Here is an 18,341-nt window from a genome sequence, read left to right as displayed (position 1 = left end):
AATCTACCTGGCTTTGTAAATTTTATTTTTCAGTTCAGTTCCATAGGAACTGCCCTCATGCATCCTATTTTTTCATGGATATACTGGTAAACAAACTAGAGTACAATATATCTAAAAAATCATGCCATGGAATTTTACAAATTTTGTCTCGGTGAAAAGCTTTTAAAAAGATGTACACAACGAGTATAAATAACAATATCAAATTTATTTATTTTTACGAAAAAGTTCGATTATTCTTTCAGGCGTAAATGTTGATTAGTGGAAGCATAACATGTTTTGCAGTTGTTAAAAAATGTTATGCATCCACCATAATGGATGCATAACAAAAATAAGGATGCATGTGCAATACGCCAGCATATGCATCCACTTTTACGTGTTATACAACCACTTTATCTGAATCAAGAATTTTCCAAGGGATGAAAAATCATTATGCAGTCATCAAAATCGCCACACAAAAGTTATGCAGCCGTCATCTCAACTGCATAACAGATTATGAAGTCGTTTTCGTAGCTACATAACAGATTATGTGACCATTTTTTTGGTCGATTTCAATGCTGACAAAAAATTGATTACATTATGCATTATGAAACCATTTCTCGACTGCATAATAGTTAAGCAACTATTTTTGTTGTTGCTTAATAAGTTATGTGACTACTTTCATGATTCCTTGGTAGGTTATGCAACCAATTTTGTAGCTGCATAACAATTTTTAGTTGATTTTAATGTTAATACCATCAAGGTTTAATGAATTATTGGAAATAAAAAGCCTATGTTTAAAACAATAAAAATAAACTAAAGGGAATTGATCATTTTGTTCGTGCTGCAATTCTAATCACTTTAAATGAATATGCATTGATTGTGTAATGTTTAAACAACATAAGAAAATTATATATAAAAGAACATGCCTTCAACTATGTACATGAATAGTTACATATAAAAGAACATGCTTTTAACTAGTTGGCACTCCAATAATATGTCGTCTGGATTAGCGCAAGGCCTACCATGCACCATCCCATTTATCGTAAATCTTGTTACCATACCATAAACACCATAATAGCTCCCGCAGCAAAAATCAAGAGGGTCAACAAAATCTGCAATCATTATTGGTTCAAATACTTTACTTAATGTCTAATAATCAAAACAACTGAACCCACTCTAACCAGCAACCACAGTAAGTATACTACAATACTACACCATCTTACACCATCTAACAATTAGTCAACAATTAATCTATTTTTCTGATTGAAGTAGAGTCCTACATTTAGGTTTGAAAACGCAGGGGATACCCAATACACCCAAATTTTTCGTTTTGATATGAGTATGAACGTATGTAGCACTTTAAACAATCAAAAAATGCGGAAAAGTAAAAAGCACACACACAAGAATTTTATTAACGAGAAAACCGCAATAGTAGAAAAACCCTGGGTCCTCGTCCAGATTGAATACCACACTATGTTAAGCCACTACATGCACTAGCCTACTATCATACTTAGGACTAGAATGTAGTTGAGACCGAATACACCCTCCAAGCGATTCGGTTACATTCACGCTCCTTATGTCTCTTGAACCTCGCATGGTTCTACGCACTTGATTCCCTTAAATAACATCTTTTACATCCTAAGAGTTGCTTCAACCAAAGTGCAAAATTTTGATAACCAACCTTCCTCTAACAAATAAGCCTATTTTATTTCAATTTAGATCAAAGATCAAGGTGTGAAAATCTGTTTGTAATATCAAGCTAGCAAACCTCACAAATCCGGAACTTACGACTCCTGAAGAGCAGCCTAGATTCTTAACTACCTCTCAAGAACAATCGTCGAGAGATCAACTAAGATCAATCTTTAGATATCAATCTTGAGGAATCACAAAGTTTGAGACGAAAAAAACTTTGTGATTACTATCCATCTTTCCTGAAAGAGATTACAAAAACCTCGATAACAGAAAATCAATGTTAGAGCACTAATCGGTCGAAATCGCAAACGTTTCTATCTCAAGCTTGTTTTCCAGTGTTAGTGATCAAAAAACTATAAGTCTTGATTTCTAGTCTACTTATAGTAATGTCTCGGACTAGGATAGATTGTGTAGTTGAGCATTAGACTTCAAGGCGTTCATCAATTGAAGACGAAGAACTACTAAGGAGAGCTTGTGGAACTTCATCAACAAAAGGTATATGGATACTAAAACTCATCTATCACTTGGAAAGTCTATTTCTACTCTATCTCCTATATTGAGAAAAAAGTCGTATTACTATATAGTATTCGATTATGCACGTTTGATATTTCGAGCTGAGTTTAACTCGCTTGCATATTTATCGAAATATGTGTTGGTAAGCTTTCGCTTCAACCAACTTCATCTTATATTCTTGACGAAAGTTAAAAGATGATCATGAGAAAATCGCCAAGTAACATCTTACATGGTTTGTGTGATACAATCATTTGGTGTAGACTTGGAATGTTTCGTTATTATTATTTCAATAACTTGAAAATTGCTTTGATGCTAATAGTGTCTGAAAACGACTATTGTCATCCTCTAAGAAAGTTTCAATGATTGAAATGGAGTTTAGAACTATTGGATTATGAACATAGTATTCAGTCTTGCATGTATGTGATCCATGACCGGAACTATAGTATGCATACACGTATGCGTACTTGTAGTTTTGGAATTCCGAGTACCAAGTGCATATACCGGTACGCGTACTTGCGTAAGGTATAGGTCCGGGAATTTCTGCTGGGTTTTGGAATTGTACTAAGGTATGCGTACCCGTTCGCATACTGGCGAACCCAAACTCAGACCGGCTACTTAGGTATGCGTACCCGTATGCATACTTGAGTTGTTAAAGTTCTAAAATTGGTTTGCTCATGAACTAATATATTTATGTATTAAGGAATGCATTCTTTGAAAATCGTGGCTATAATGTTGATGAATTAATTCGAGTGAATCAAACCGATTTTGCTTCAATTGTGTTCTTGTATACTTCTATGAGAATATAGCAATTGGAAAACTTTATAACTAGTTTCATTTGAGTCATTTGAACTAGTTGTGGCTAAGATGAATAAGGTTGATATGAGATTGTTAACATAGCTAACCTCGATTAAAAACTGTTGAGCCAACATAGTGTACATGCTTAGATACGGTTACTCAAACCTAAATGAGGGTACATTTCATGTGTGTATAACAATCTAAATTCGATCTAACGGTTGAAAGATATTAGCTTGAGTCTAATCAGGTTTTCATCTAACGTGAATATTGAATATTTTGTTACCAATGTAACTTAGATTGCAAACCTTGATTTGAAAACTATATAAGGGAGAACTCTAGCAACTGGGAAACCTAATCCCCACACCTCCTGTGTGATACTAGTTGCAACTAGAGTCGATTCTCCTTTAACCTTAGGTTTTTCACGAAACCCTGTAGGTTAACGACTTAAAGACTTCATTGGGATTGTGAAGCCAGACCCAATTTTTTTTTTTTTTGTAGTTGCATGTTCTGATCTTACTCCTTCTATCGTGATTGAGTATTATCTTTGCTAAGATTTGATTGAGATTTATCTCCTATAGGTAAGATTAAAAGTAGTCACAAACATCTTCGTCTCATCGTTTGTGATTCCACAATATCTTGTTTCGCTACCATACGATTAAGATTATTGTGAGGTGATTGATAATACTAGGATGTTCTTCGGGAATATAAGTATGGATTATCAATTGGTTCCTTTGCACCTTGATTTGTCAAAAGACGGAACAAAACTCGTAGGTATTTCTGTGGGAGACAGATTTATCTATATCAATAGACTTTTCTGTGTGAGACAGATTTGTTTATCAAGTCTTCGAATTTGGGTCGTAGCAACTCTTGGTTTTGGGTGAGATCAACTAAGGGAATCAAGTGCGTAGAATCCTGCTATGGTTCAGAGACGTAAGGAGCGCAACTGTACCTTGATCAGTGTGAGATTGATTAGGGTTCAACTACATTCCGGTCCGAAGTTCATTGGTAGTAGGCTAGTGTCTGTAGCGGCTTAATACAGTGTGGTGTTCAAAGCCGGACTAGGTCCGGGGTTTTTCTGTATTTGCGGTTTTCCTCGTTAACAAAATTCTGGTGTCTGTGTTATTTCTTTTCCGCATTATATTTTGTTATATAATAGAAATATCACAGGTTGTGCGTTAAGATCAATCGATTAGATAACCTAACCTTTGGTTGTTGATACAAATTGATTGACACTTGAACATTGGTCTTTGTTACCGTTCAAGTTATTTCTCTTATTCAATCGGGCTCACAAATTCCTATTTGCTGATTGCAGATTGAATTGATAAGTTGAGATATAAACTCTTTGATATACTTTTCTCTAGATTGAGTCTGACTGTCTATTTGATTCTCTTGAAAGTATATTGGAGTTTGTCTATTTAAATTTCCGAACGAAATATTGAGTGTAGTTGTTGGACCCCCACTTTTTCAATCAAGATCAGGATTCACGAACTATCAAGATAAAGATAGTCGTACGTGGCTTCACGAATCCCCAAGCGAAGTCTTTTTAGTCGTAGACCTAAAAGTTCAATAAATGTGACTCTAGAATCAACTAGGACACAAAGTTTCGGGGATTTTTCCCAGTTGATAGAGATGCTCTATTTATTGTTTTCAAAGATCATGTTTAGCTTAGAATTTAAGCTAAAGATAACTTGAAAATAAAGCAAACAAAATAGGTCTTCAAACTACAATAGAAGACTATACACATAGGTTTGGTTACTGAACCATGTATAATGACTGTTCGGTTTGGCAAGTTAACCAAAGAACTGAAAGTTACTTGATGTTCATTTAAACACCTAGGAAATTAATCGTGATTCAAACATATAATATTTCAATAAATGAAGTCTTAGAAGTGTTTAAGAGAGTTCTAGCAATGCTAAATATATTAAAATAATAAGTCTTTGAGCATCTGCTAAACATTATCGGAATATTTGGTACAATGGTTCGCCAACCGTAAGGCTTATTCGCAATTCAGGGTGCTACGGTTCGTGAACCGAGATAGTCAACCTTACTAGATTCCGGAACTCAGTTGACCACAGTTCTGGGTTTGCCAACTGCTAGACAATTAACATAACATATAAAATCCAGCTCACCACGGTTCTCCAACTAGGTTCGTGAACTTTTCCCAACTGAACTTGTGGTTTGCGAACCAACCTTCCTGTATTTCTGAATCTTAGATATCTATGGTTTACAAACTGAGTTCGCCAACCTACCCGAGTAGAAATTCAGTAAGTTCATATTTTTCTCTTTTGATGTTTGAAACATTCCCAAGTGATATAATCATTTGCAAGGGAAATTTTTAATTGATCCACAAATTCATTCATATGACTAATATTGTTAATGACCTTTGAACATCCAATCGCTAAATCATATTTCGAGATTTTTCACAAGACAAGCTTGACTCGAGATATCTTCTTTGTGAATCTATTATAAGTCATACGACATAATCTCAATAGATAGAATGACGGTGTAGTGAGTAAAATAGAATGGTTCAGTTTTCACATACCTGATACAGAAGTTCTTTAAATGTCTTCATAGATCTTCAGTCTTCAAGGATGATCTCTGATACTCAACTACAATTTTAACCTATCCGAAACTTGACTTAGTAAATTAGAAATCAAGATATATTTTTGATCGTCTAACATTGACAACAAGCTTGAGATAATTAAACTTGTGGGTTCAACCGAGCAAAGCTCTAACAGGGTTTATAATTAGATTGGAAGTTATGCAGTCTTTTCTTAACCATATAAACAAAACAAAAAAAAAATGTATAATACATTATGCAACCATTTTTTTCTCGACTGTATAATAGGTTATGCAGTCAAAGTGTCTGCATAACATGTTATGCAATAATTTTCTCTACAACGGAATAGGTTATGCAGTCTTTTTTGTATTTGCATAACATATTATGCAGCCACTACTTTAGCTTCACAACAAATATTAATTAACATGCAGTTATGATCTCTTGTATAAGTCTCTAATATGATCGATTATCACTACAACCGAAAAATTTAGACTTCATGCGTTTCAAATTTATTGTCATTCTGGTTGAAGAGTGAATCTCCGGGGAAAGTAATTTGTGTAATCACATGTCGTTTCAGCTTGACAAATATATCTTTGGGGTAGGGGTGGAATGCATGTAAAAAGTCAATTATTTAAAGAAACATTACAGTTAGGCATATCTAATAAATATATTTTTCTAGGTCATGATCATACAATACAAAATTGTCACAACTGGTTCGGTAAAGGGGTAATCACAGAAATCAAACTTTCCAAGGGATTCTCTTTGCATACAGTGCAACCTGAAGCATGATGGAAACAAAATCAAGTAATTAATATAGCTTACATGTAAAACTAAAAACCAAAGCATCAGGGTCATTGACATAAAAATGAGATAAAGAAAAGAAAACTCTGGTGCGCTCATGTCAACAGGAAACCAAATGAATAGACAATGTAAAATAGGATAATATATATCAATACAACAAAAAGAAAAAAAAATAGTTACTTAAATCAAAACGTATAAACAAAAGCCCTTATCATTAAAAACTACCATAATATTCACTACTAGTATTTGAATCTCGGTATTAGTCATCTTAGTAGTTGAGATATATCAAGAAAATTTATCTCAGAATCACCATAAAATAATTAACTCAGTTTCAATAGTTTCAAAATGGTTACTTCTATAAATATCCAGAAATGGACGAAATACAATGATCATCTCTTTATTTATCTCTCACTCTCTATCAACCATCAAAATAAGATTGTTAATTCTTTGTCTACCATAGAGTAACCTCTTTGCATCATAATATGTTCAAAATTACAGGGAGATGAACTAATTGCGGGAAAGAGTTCTATAGCCCTAAAAACAATCATATAAAAGTTTTTACTTCCAACAAGATTAAACAACACCTTTGCTCTTTTAATAGAGTCATGCATAACCAAAGTCATATCCTAAATAATCTTTACTACCAGAGACATGATCAGGATAACTTGGACATACTTGTCAGAGATCATAGAAAGAAATTTGAATAATTATTAGCATCAGTTCCATGATCTCTCCTATCATGGATAAGACTACAAAGGAACCGGACCGGAACCAGAGAACCGGACCGGATTTGGAGAAGGGGGTACAGGGAATGGGACTAGAATTAGGAACCGGTTGATTAGAGGTACAAGTAACGGTTTCACCCTCATTCCCGACCGTACCGATACTAAAAAACCCAGTTCATCTTAACCTATGATTTATTTTAGATTTATAATCATGGTCGTCCATCTTAGGCACCGTCATCCTTCTTCTTCCTCATAAATTAAATCCAAGTCCCTAATTTTCATCATCAAGACAGCAGCAGTGGATTCCAATAATCGTAGCTCTACTAATCATCACAACAAAATATCACATTCTTTGCCAAATTCAATTCAAACCCAATATCATATATTGATTTAAACCCTAGAAAGCAAACCATAGTTCCAAAATCGAAGTTTAATTCTCAAAAAGTCAAATAATATAACTAGTTAAAATCAGAATGTAAGGGAGATAGTTGGGATAATAGAAGAGTACGTTTTTGGAGTAAACCAAAGTAGGCTAGCTTTGAATTTGAATCATGATTATCTGATTCCTCCATTGATCCGGCTCATAATGCTCTTAGGTATTCTCTTATCTTAAGAAGGAAGTATGCCTTAGGGAATCTTCTTTAGCTTGGTTGGTCTTTGATAATTTAGGTCATGCAGATACTCGCACAACATCTCATATTCATAAATCTGCGCCTGCCTTTATAAAATTAGATACAAAATTATTTATTTTTGAAATAGGGATCAAAGTATTGGTTCTTTCCGATAGTTGAAACGATACAATTGAAGGAGGAAATGATAGACAAAGTACTAACATGGAGATACCAAAATAGGAGAATATGAGAAGCAGATACATTCAGGCTAAAACATCCGGCGTGACATAGATAATGAATAAATGGGAATTAATATCATTCCAATTGTCGTTACAAAAGTAATGAGTATTTTTGGCATTAAAAAATATTTGGGGCTGGTAATTATGCCAAAAAAGATTACCAATTCGGCAACAAAACCACTCATTCCCTTTCGTTAGTCTAATGGAATTTTTTATTGTCCCTTCTTCTTCTTCCAGTGCTTTGGTGTTGATCTCTCCACGCTCTTGGTTGGTTTTGAAGTTCCATCGATTATTAATCCCCATCATCAGTTAACTCCTTCTCCGTTATCATCATACCATCTCTTGTTCACCACACTCACACAATCCCCAGCTCCATATTCAACAGAAGACACCCATGATTAAACAATATAAAATTAACACCATTTGATTAATCAAAAACATCTACAAAATCAACTCATAAATTACACCTCCACAGTTATACTCTCTTTCTCCATTTCCAGTAAAATTGAGAGATAGTTGGGCAGATCTTCTCACTTGTCAAACTTTGTGAGCAATGCTACTAACTAGGTAAAAACTCGTATCGTATTTGTAGCGTACTGGTTCTACCGGTACTGGTACAGCTACCGGTACAGGTCCAAGTCCTCAAATAAAGAACCGGTCAATAAGAGGTACAGGTATCGAGTTCTTAAAAAACACGGAGTGTATCGGTTCTTGTGTAACCCTAATCATGGAAGGACATGCTAGCCCTCACTCAATACTAACTATGCTTTAATTGTTATGTCTTATTCAGGAAACTGTGCGGGAGTAAGAAACATCAAAGATTGCGTCTCTGGAGCCAGTGGAGCAAGGAGAGGAGCAGAGCTAGAACTAGTATGTGCCAAAGAGTTGCAAAGAACCAACATCGACTTTTAAGCTGAAGACAATGCGACTCTGAAGGAATTGAAAGATGAGTACATTAAAGAAGTTCAAGGATGATTCAACCCAGGGTTCCATTAAATGGGGTATGGAAATTTTGAAGCTGTTTCTTTTGTTCTGAGAGACCTGATCAAGGGCACTACAGATCAGAACACCATGGCAGCTAATCTAGCTACTTTAACTATACATTCTTGTAATCTAGACAGTTTCAGCTGGAAAGGTCCAAACCTAATGTATTTATTAAGGAACCCTCAATTAGTAAGAGTTAACGGTGATGACACTGCTTTGTATAACTTTTAAAGGTCATTGCATGATGCCGAAGGCAGCTATGCAAACCATTCTGTAACCGTTGAGTAATTGCCTCTTGGTACTTAGCTCTTATATCTTATAAAAAAAAAGGTGTGACTAACACCTTTTGGCTTGTAGAGAGTCAAAATAAAATACTTGAAATTGTATGTTGCGAACCAAATGCAGAATTTAAGAACGTCTGTTATATTGTTTGTTTAATAAATAGTAGAGTGTTTTGTGGCAGAACATACTGTAAGTATTGTACATATTTCACAAAACTTAAACATTACATCATTTTTGTTTGTTTGTTTTTTTTTTTTTTTTTTTTTTGATAAATAAGAAACCTTTTCATTAATGGGATTTCAAGATTACAATGAGTTTAAGATCGAAAATAAGAGAATACAAAGTAACAAGAACATACCGTAAGAGTACAATACCGAGAAATCCGACAAAAGAAAGAGAAGGATTACCGGAGTAAGACAAATACAAGTATGAATAAATAAGATCTGATTAAATCGGAAGAAGGATGAATTTTCTCGGAATTAAATTCCAACCATTTATTTTATTTTTCTTCTTTAGAAGGAAATGCTCCAAAAGTAGGAGTGATTTGCTCAAATCTCTTGTAACTAGTGATGAAGCTTCCGTCGTCAAAAAGACCACCGATGAAGATTTCGTCGCCGGATAAGTTGATGATGAAGATTTCGTCGCCGTATAACATTAAATCATTTTTGTTGGGAGTTTATAAATAAAAAGGGTCGAATAAAAACAAGAATATTACACAAAATTGGTTTAAAAGACCAAAATAAACAATTTCTGGGTGAAAAGGACATTTAGATTTTGATACTGTTTAAATGGACAAAAATGTAAAAATAGCAAGGATGTAAACGGTTTCATCCTACCCATTTTCAAATATTTTTTTTATTTTTAATTTACATCAGGATGCATCCAGTTTCATCCTTGCTATTTTTTAAGTTTAAGTTAGGATGAATCCAATTTCATCCTTGCTATTCTTTTGGTGTCCATTTCACCCACCCATACTCAGCGACGGAAGCAGGATTTGAAGTCTAGGTGGGCTAAAATAGCACTATAAAATAAACACTAAATTCTTAGGGGGCCATTATTATTTTTTTCAAAAAATACACATGAGAAAATGACTTTTGGGTGAGTTTTTGAGATTTTGGGTGGTTGGAGCACCCCTAAACCACCCCGATACCGTCCCTGCCCATACTATTTTTTACTCGTCCAATTGAACCATGTTTCATAAATATTTGGACAAATGATCCATTTTCCGGATAACATTAAATCATTTTTGTTGGGAGTTTATAAATAAAAAGGGTCCAATAAAAAGAAGAATATTACCTCCAACCTAACCAAATTTCCTTGGCTAAGATTTGTAATTGCACCCAAACTTCTTTATTAAATATCACATACCAAAACCAACTAAATTTTACACCGTTTTTGTTATCCAGCAAAACGCATGTGAAACTGTACCGATCAAAAATAGAAGAAAAAGCATGTGCCATTGTCCACATACAATATGAATCTATAAAACTTTTTGGGACCAAAATGGATTTGTCAATTATGTCATTCACTTCCTAAAAATAGCCCCTCACAGATTTACTTGTCGTACAAAACTTTCTTTTTCCATTAGTTATACGTTTGGGTATGGAATCTTCGCATCTATTTAGAATTAGAGATACCAAATTCCAAAATCCTATAAATGTTAGGGGGTACCCAGAAAACATGGATAACAATAGATTTGCCAGTCTGTAAAGAATATGATGACATATGTATGAACATACAATGTACTTGGTACTCTTGATTAAAATCGATTTTGACACCCGCATACAGTTGATTTTGTAATGGAGCAAAGGATTGCTTTTGGTAAAAATATCCACCTCAAGCTCACGGTAAGAGACCAGCCCATAAGTGTTCACTTACACAAAACCTACGGATGATTGAAAGACAATGGGTTAGAGGTTTTGCGATAAGTATCAATTTACATGAGTAGAACATCTTGGATCATTGAAAGCCATTTATATATATGACCTTCTCTGGTCATTCAAATTCCAAAACCACATCAAAAGAAAAAAGAAGCAAAAGTGGGGTTTTAATACACATGATTATAGGTGGGGAAGTTCCAATCAAACTACAACAAAAACATAAGAAAAGGAAAAAAAAGAGAAGGAAGAAGAAGAGAAGTGTCTCTTTTTGTATCTCTAAAAATCTACCGGCTTAAAAAACAAGAGTAGTACTATCAAACAGTTAGTTGTTGTTGATGAGTAGAATCATCATCATTGAAACAACAATGAAGCTTTAGAGATCTGCTTAGACTTAGAGAAGATTCTGCTAAATTTAGAGGTGGAGACTCCATCAACATTTCTCTTTGAAGGTAAGAACAGTATGTGTGGAATGTATTTGGTGTGACATTTAAGTGAAAACTCAAACCAAATAAGAAATCCACTTCAAGATAATTCATCTCTATTGTACTTATCCCTCCAACTTTCGCATAGTATGCATTGTTGTAGTACCTGCCATTCAACCCAACAAAATCAATTAGAATTAATCAACAACACCCAGATCAAAAAATCCTTAGCAAAAATTGTTCATGTAGGTCTTGTCGGTCATCTCTGTAATGTAATGTAGGCTTCTCTGTTAAATAATGCGGATTGTCTGGATAAAAAGGCAAAGATGAGTAAATCTGTTGGCTGTAAATAGCGTGATCCTTTGATAAAATGTGGGTCCAACATAAACAAGTGGATTTAAACTGCCACGTGGTTTGGCCAGTTGGTTTTTCATGTTATAAACTTAGGTGTGTTGTTGAATACAGATCGGAAATCATGAATCTGGTAAATTCATATCTCATCAGATTAACAATTTCTGTTGTTCTAAATTTTAAAGAAAAAAACAGATTAGTAGATCCAAACATAAGAAAATCAGAACTGAAATTTTGAGAAGAACAGTGTACTTCATTTTATTTTTTTTAGAAATTCGACTGAATTATGGAAAAATTCATTTGAAAACGAAGAAGCAAATGAAAAACAGAAGAAAAATAAAAGACCCTAGTATTTTTCATTTTAGGTAATGAAAACTGAAGAATCCAACTGAATTACTGAAAATTAAATAAAAAAATTTATGTACTTACAAATCATCCATGAATTTAGCAGCAACCATAACACTTGTGATGAGTAACCGATGGACATTGAAAGAATTGATAGGTAATGAAGGTTGTTTTTGAGCAAATCTATCCAGATAAACATAAGCAATTACGAAGCAAGAAGGACTGCAATTTGCATACTTGAAAATCCTTTCAAGATAACTTTGAATTGTAATATTAGGTCTTGTTAATCCATGAAATACTGATACTTTTGATGATGATGATGATGCCGATAACGAATCAAAATGTCTATTCATATCATTTGATTCTGCTACTCTTTCTAATAATGTTGATAAGAAATTTATCACTCTTGGCATCACTTCTGGATTCTCTAGTTCTCCCATTTTTAAACCTTGATTCTCGATTTGGTTTCTTTCAGCTGAAAATTGAGTTTCAGTTGCAGATGTATATCTTCTTAGCTGGATTCAGAGAGAGAGATAGAGAGAGACTCTGTTTTTTATAGACAAGAAAAAGGGGGCTCCCTGGTATTTATAGAAAAATTGGTCGTTAATGTTTTCTCTTCCGTAAGTTACTTAAATGCCCTCAGATTTAAATGGGACTTTAATGTCCTTGCTTGTAATGAGATGTTCATTTGATTCTTTAATTTGAATCTAACTTGGTTCTTACTGTGTTTCATAATCCAAAGGGCAAATAAAGGTCGATTTTTTAATGGAAAACCAAACTTTTGTTTCTTTTGAAATTTGTATTCTTAATTAACCTTGTTTTACACTTAAAAACATTACTACCTGTCCATAATTCACGATTTTATTGAATGACAGCATTTTGGCAACACATGTTTTGATGTCACTAACATGAAATATGCACTTAACTCGCGTAAAAATATAGTAAGAGTCGTCTTGCAAGCAGTAAAAGACCCTTAATTGCAGAAGAATGTTGTCTAACAGAGTGGAGTATATGTTATGCCAGCCAAAAATTCTTCCCTGATTAGTGTTTGTTTTCTACTTTGGAAAGCACTTATATGTTGTATATGTAAGCATCAGTAGTCAGTAGTAATGGATATGAATTTTTGACCAAGTTACAGTTTTATAAGTGACAATAAAAAAATGATCCCTTGGCAAACTTTGAAGGGAGCAAGTAAGTACAGGATGGTAGATCAGGGGCGGAGCCAGGATTTTAAAAGAGGGGGTGCAAAGAAAAAAATACACAGTAAAAAAAAGACTATACCAAAAAAATGCTAAAGATTGGGTACCTTTTACGTATGTTATTAAACCTGTTAGCAACCTCCAACAAATAAACCTGGTAGTCACAGAAACATACACTTTCGACCATACAATATGATCTAACTTTATATATATATAAAGTTTAAATTATAAGAGAATATAAAATCTGTAAGTGTTGTGTCATAATCAAATTTACGGACAACTACTTGAAGCAATAAAACAGAGAGAACATAAAGATGTAACAAAAATATTTTTCATTATCATAACTCCCAAGTGTTCAGTAACAATAAAATATACACCACAAGAGGCACGTTAGATAGTTAATTCTAAAATTTCAAATCATTTTCTCTAAATTTATGTCTTTATGCATCATGTCGAAGTGCTAATATCCACAAAGTCCCAAAAAACCACCTTCTATGCAACATTGTTACCCAAAAGAACACCTTATATACTTTACCAAAAAACCCAACTCTTACTATATTCAACAGTACCCACGACGTGGTGCCATAAGTTGAAATCGTTTTCTAATCTTGTCGGTGTTGATACTACGAAAAATTTCTCGTTCAATATATGTGAGTAAACAGTTATTCATATACTCATCACCAATACGACTTCGCAAACGATTCTTCACTATCTTCATAGTGGAAAACACTCTCTCAACGGTAGCTGTAGCAACCGGCAATATCAAAGACAATGTAATCAACAAGTAAACAAGAGGATATACTATATCTCTTTTGGTATCAACCATTTTCTTGGCAAGCCCACTGATTCCAACCAACTCAAAAAATTCGTTACTAGAAAGCACATCACCAAGAAAGGTGTCTAGTTATCGTTCAAGATCACCAATTAGTAGATACAGTACAACAACAGCAAATTGAAAGCTCAGTGTCCTCATTTTGTATAGTGCTGGAATATACTTATCGAGAAAGAAACAGTGGCGAGACATGGACACAAGACCAAACCAAAAATATTAGAAGAGCTATTAGGCAGGTTACATTAAAAGGATGCACAAAACATGTGTCAGAAGCACCCTAATAATTGGGCATTAACATCGTCACTAGTAACGAACAAAAATAGTCACCCTTACGGCCTCACCTAACGAAAGAAACACTTCTCCGATCACCATCAAACGCAATTCATCATATAATTAACTCACTTAAATTAGTACCAGTAGCACAATTGAAAAAATTTCATCTCAAAACCGACGAAAAATTCAATGAAAATGAGATGCATAAGCTAACAAATAGGTTAATTTTCCCCTTAGAAAAAACACTCGAAAGGGAAGATGTACCTTGCCTTAGGTTGGATTTCCGTTAATTTAGTTAACCAACCAAGTTTAGCCATAAGTTGGATGGATCCAGGAGGAGGATACATTGGACTGGAGTAAGGGTGTTTTAGGAAGGAAATCTAAGAAATTTAAAGAAGGAAAGTAGAGGAGTGGACTTTACAGCAAAAGTTGTATTAACTGATGCCACCACAAGTAACATGCTGTCATGCTGCAGTACTACTGTTACAGGTATCCAGAATCCTCCTCTCTGCCTTCCTTTCCCGGCGTAAGTTTATTTAATGCCCTCTTCTTATTCTCATAGGGGGGGTCTTACTTACATATGATATATGCCATCTCATTAACTAACTTGTGTCAGAAATCACATTCTTTTACAGTCTTTTTACCCCAGAGGAGAGAAAGAAATAGACCATCGTCATCTCGTTAGGTGTGCATTATATATTGTAGCAATAAGGACGGATTCAGGAAGGCTAAATTTCCTTCTAAGGTCCGGATTAGAAGCTTTGGTGGAGTAGAATTTTTTTCTTTTGGTTTGTGGATTGGGAGGATTATCCCGGCTAAAGTCCCCATTAGCCCAGCTGTAGGTCCGTCAGATTAACAACCGATAACATTCGTGGCTCTCATGTTGATTACGTCCCATATATGTACAAGCAATTATGGCTTCAAATTAAGTGGAAGTGGAACGAGATAGGACCTCGTGCATAACGACTTTAATTTCGAATTTAAAACCTTCACATAAAGTTGAGTTGGACCAATGGTTGGTGCATAGTGGCAGTTGGTGTAATCTACTGTTTTTCTTTAAGATTTTGAGTGAGTGCATTTTTGAAATATCTTTTCTTACTTAATGGGGTCCAATGTGATCATGAGGGATCAAAATATATACTTTGCTTTGATATCATTTGTATGCACACAGCTCTGTCGCATTGTACTCGTACTGGATTTCCTTTTTACACTTGTCTTTATTTTCACTGCCTCCGACTTGTCTTAACGCCCATTGTATTTGTACTAGACATTTTCCAGTCATCCCAATCAAACATTTCAGTAGTAACAAGTAAAATGAATATGGAGTTGGATTGGATTAAAGTCTGTTTCGAACATCAAATCAACAGAAAAATTAGCAACACGGTTGTTTATTGAACCACGTAGCCAAAACAGATGGAGATGTTACGATCATGAAAGCTTAAACTATTAGCTAGAAGAGACTCTTATTTTCCTTTTATTAATTTTCTTTTTTCAATTTCTGTTATCTTACACTCAGATTCTCGGATCTTTGTGTGCCACCACCGACGTGCTCCCACAAACCAGTAAACTTCGCAATCGCAATTACAGAGCATACGACAGTTCATATAGTAGTAGGACTCCATTAGCCCGACATAAGATTTCTGGGCTGGATTGTATATAAAATTATAATTATGTCTTAATTAACCAATCTTGCACTAACATGTCCTCCTTCGCTATTATCGAGAGATCTTTTAAAATATTATATCACTTCCGCAATGGGTCAAGGTTGACATCGGAGTCACCAGATTTCATAGGACTTACCAAACTCCACACGATGGAATAGTGGTCGGTAACGGGGTGGTAAACCCTCCGTTGAATTTATAATCCCTATGGACGGTTTTGTGATTCCATGAACTCATTTTTTTTCCAACATTGCTAACAGGGGTATCAAATTGCTTGGGGATGTGCCAATGCAAGGCTTGATGGTGTTCTGTCCTATACCAATATTGATACACCCCTAAGCAATTTGGTACCCCTATTAGCAGCCATGATTTTTTCTCCATCAGTGATGAGGTCTCATGCTGGGCATTATTGCATAACTCCAAGATTCCTTATAAGGTCCGGGCTTCTTTTTGCTGGGCAACATTGCATGACCCGGCTCCTAGTGAATCTATGCTGCAAGATAGAGAAGTCGTACTTACACTGAACATATGCTTGTTATTGTTGAGTGTCATAATCAAGAAGGAAGAAAACCTAACCATTTACCAATCTTAATTTCAACCGTTAAATTTGAACGGCTAATATTCAAAGGGGTAGATGGTCGTTTTATACATCTCGATTTGTGTTCACTTTTTGTAGGAATGTGGAGTCTTATAAGAGGAACATATCACCAAAATATTACACTTAAATTCATTGTTGTTTGGATTTTGCGGAGAAAATCGCAAATCTTGTCTGACCTTGTCCATCTAAGAGTGTCTGTGGATCCTACCTCTTTGTAAATATGGCAAAATGAATGAGCTCCCCTAATACCACCAACAATAACACGATAAAATTTTAAGACATTAGCGCCCAGTTACATTCAAGAATGATGTTATAGCTCTTACAGGACAGATGTCTTCAGGATAAAACACCTTACTACACCTACTACTAGCATGTGTTGTAGATGCTCAACTTGAGCTTGCCAACTCTGAAAAACACTTAAGGAAAATCACAAAAACTTAAAAATAAAAATAGAGAAAATACTGTTTTTTGGGTCTCTCTGAGAAAATGTAAATAAAGGTTGAAAAAAACTTGTCTACATAATCTCCTAGTACAACTTAGTAAGAGGGATCTCCGCGATGTGGGACTAATTGGTTTATATACTCCTTAAAGCAGATTAAGAAATGGGAACTCCCCGATGTGGGATTAAAAAAAAATCATTCACAAAAGAAAACAAGAAATTATTTATATTCTTAAAAGCTTTAAAATTCGTATTTTATTGTTTTCCTACAATCCCCTCATATGAACGAAAACCTCAGTAAACATTAAAAACACCAATCGATCTTGGTAAAACAACACCCGATAACACGACCTGACTTGACCGAACAGACAGACAAGTCATGAGCATGGTTTTTAAAAGCGTACGCTTCGCTTCAAAATTCTACAATTCGCTTCGAAGCGCTATGTCGAAGCGAATCTTTTGTGAAGCGGAAAGATTCCTTTATTTTGATGCGCTTCGTCAATTTCAGCCAAAGGTTTTAAATTTTCCGCCAGATTTTTAAAGAAAAATAAATTATGAGGGGATTCGAACCTCTAAACATCCGAAGAACCCCTAGACATCCCATTCAGGGAGTACAATGAACCAATGTACCAGGCCTTCGTTTTTGATAATAATAATATGACGTATATCAAATTTTTATAAATATTATCTTCCTAGAATTTATACTTCACACTAACAATTAATATTATTTATAAGAAAACTACAGCTTCATACATCAACGATGAAGCGACGCTTCACTCTTCAGCATATGCATCGCTTCTTAAAAATGAAAAACGAATCACCCTTCGCTTCACGTTTTAAAAACCTTGGTCGTGAGTGTCTTGAAGTCATACTAGCCATTTCAGCGTCCTCTATCTCACACAAAAGTGTGTTGACCGCAGAGTCATACTATAGATTGCATAAATCATAACAGTATAGAAAGCTTTCATCTTTAGTGATCACACATGAGACTAAAGCTGGTTTTTTGTACCAAGTGAAAATAAGCCAGTGAATCGTTAGGTCCTCAGTTATAATAATACCAGAACCATAAAAAACAACATGAAACTCATTCTTCTCCAAATGAGTTAAATTTCCGACAAAATAACGAAAATCATATAAAAAGCGGAAAATACCATTACAAG

At 34.6% G+C, this 18,341-nt stretch overlaps 1 protein-coding gene across 1 annotated transcript; it reads right to left on the bottom strand.

The window, feature by feature from the left end:
- Positions 1-11,138: 11,138 nt before the first annotated feature.
- Positions 11,139-12,719, bottom strand: LOC113297279 (cyclin-U4-1-like). The gene is made up of 2 exons (XM_026545713.1): positions 12,264-12,719; positions 11,139-11,649 (listed from the first exon to the last, which is right to left on the bottom strand). Exons 1-2 carry the CDS (start codon positions 12,617-12,619, stop codon positions 11,376-11,378), a joined length of 630 nt encoding a protein of 209 aa, XP_026401498.1. The 5' UTR covers positions 12,620-12,719; the 3' UTR covers positions 11,139-11,375.
- Between the last annotated feature and the right edge of the window lie 5,622 nt (positions 12,720-18,341).

The sequence above is a fragment of the Papaver somniferum genome, chromosome 7 (assembly GCF_003573695.1).
Source record: "Papaver somniferum cultivar HN1 chromosome 7, ASM357369v1, whole genome shotgun sequence".
NCBI classification, from domain to species: domain Eukaryota; kingdom Viridiplantae; phylum Streptophyta; class Magnoliopsida; order Ranunculales; family Papaveraceae; genus Papaver; species Papaver somniferum.
This window is presented reverse-complemented; position numbering and strand designations above follow the sequence as displayed.

Coding starts and splice junctions, on each gene's coding strand:
- LOC113297279 (XM_026545713.1), bottom strand. CDS start 12,619: ATGGGAGAACTAGAGAATCCAGAAGTGATGCCAAGAGTGATAAATTTC. Junction 11,650..12,263: donor GCTAAATTCATGGATGATTT/GTAAGTACATAA, acceptor GTTGAATGGCAG/GTACTACAACAATGCATACT.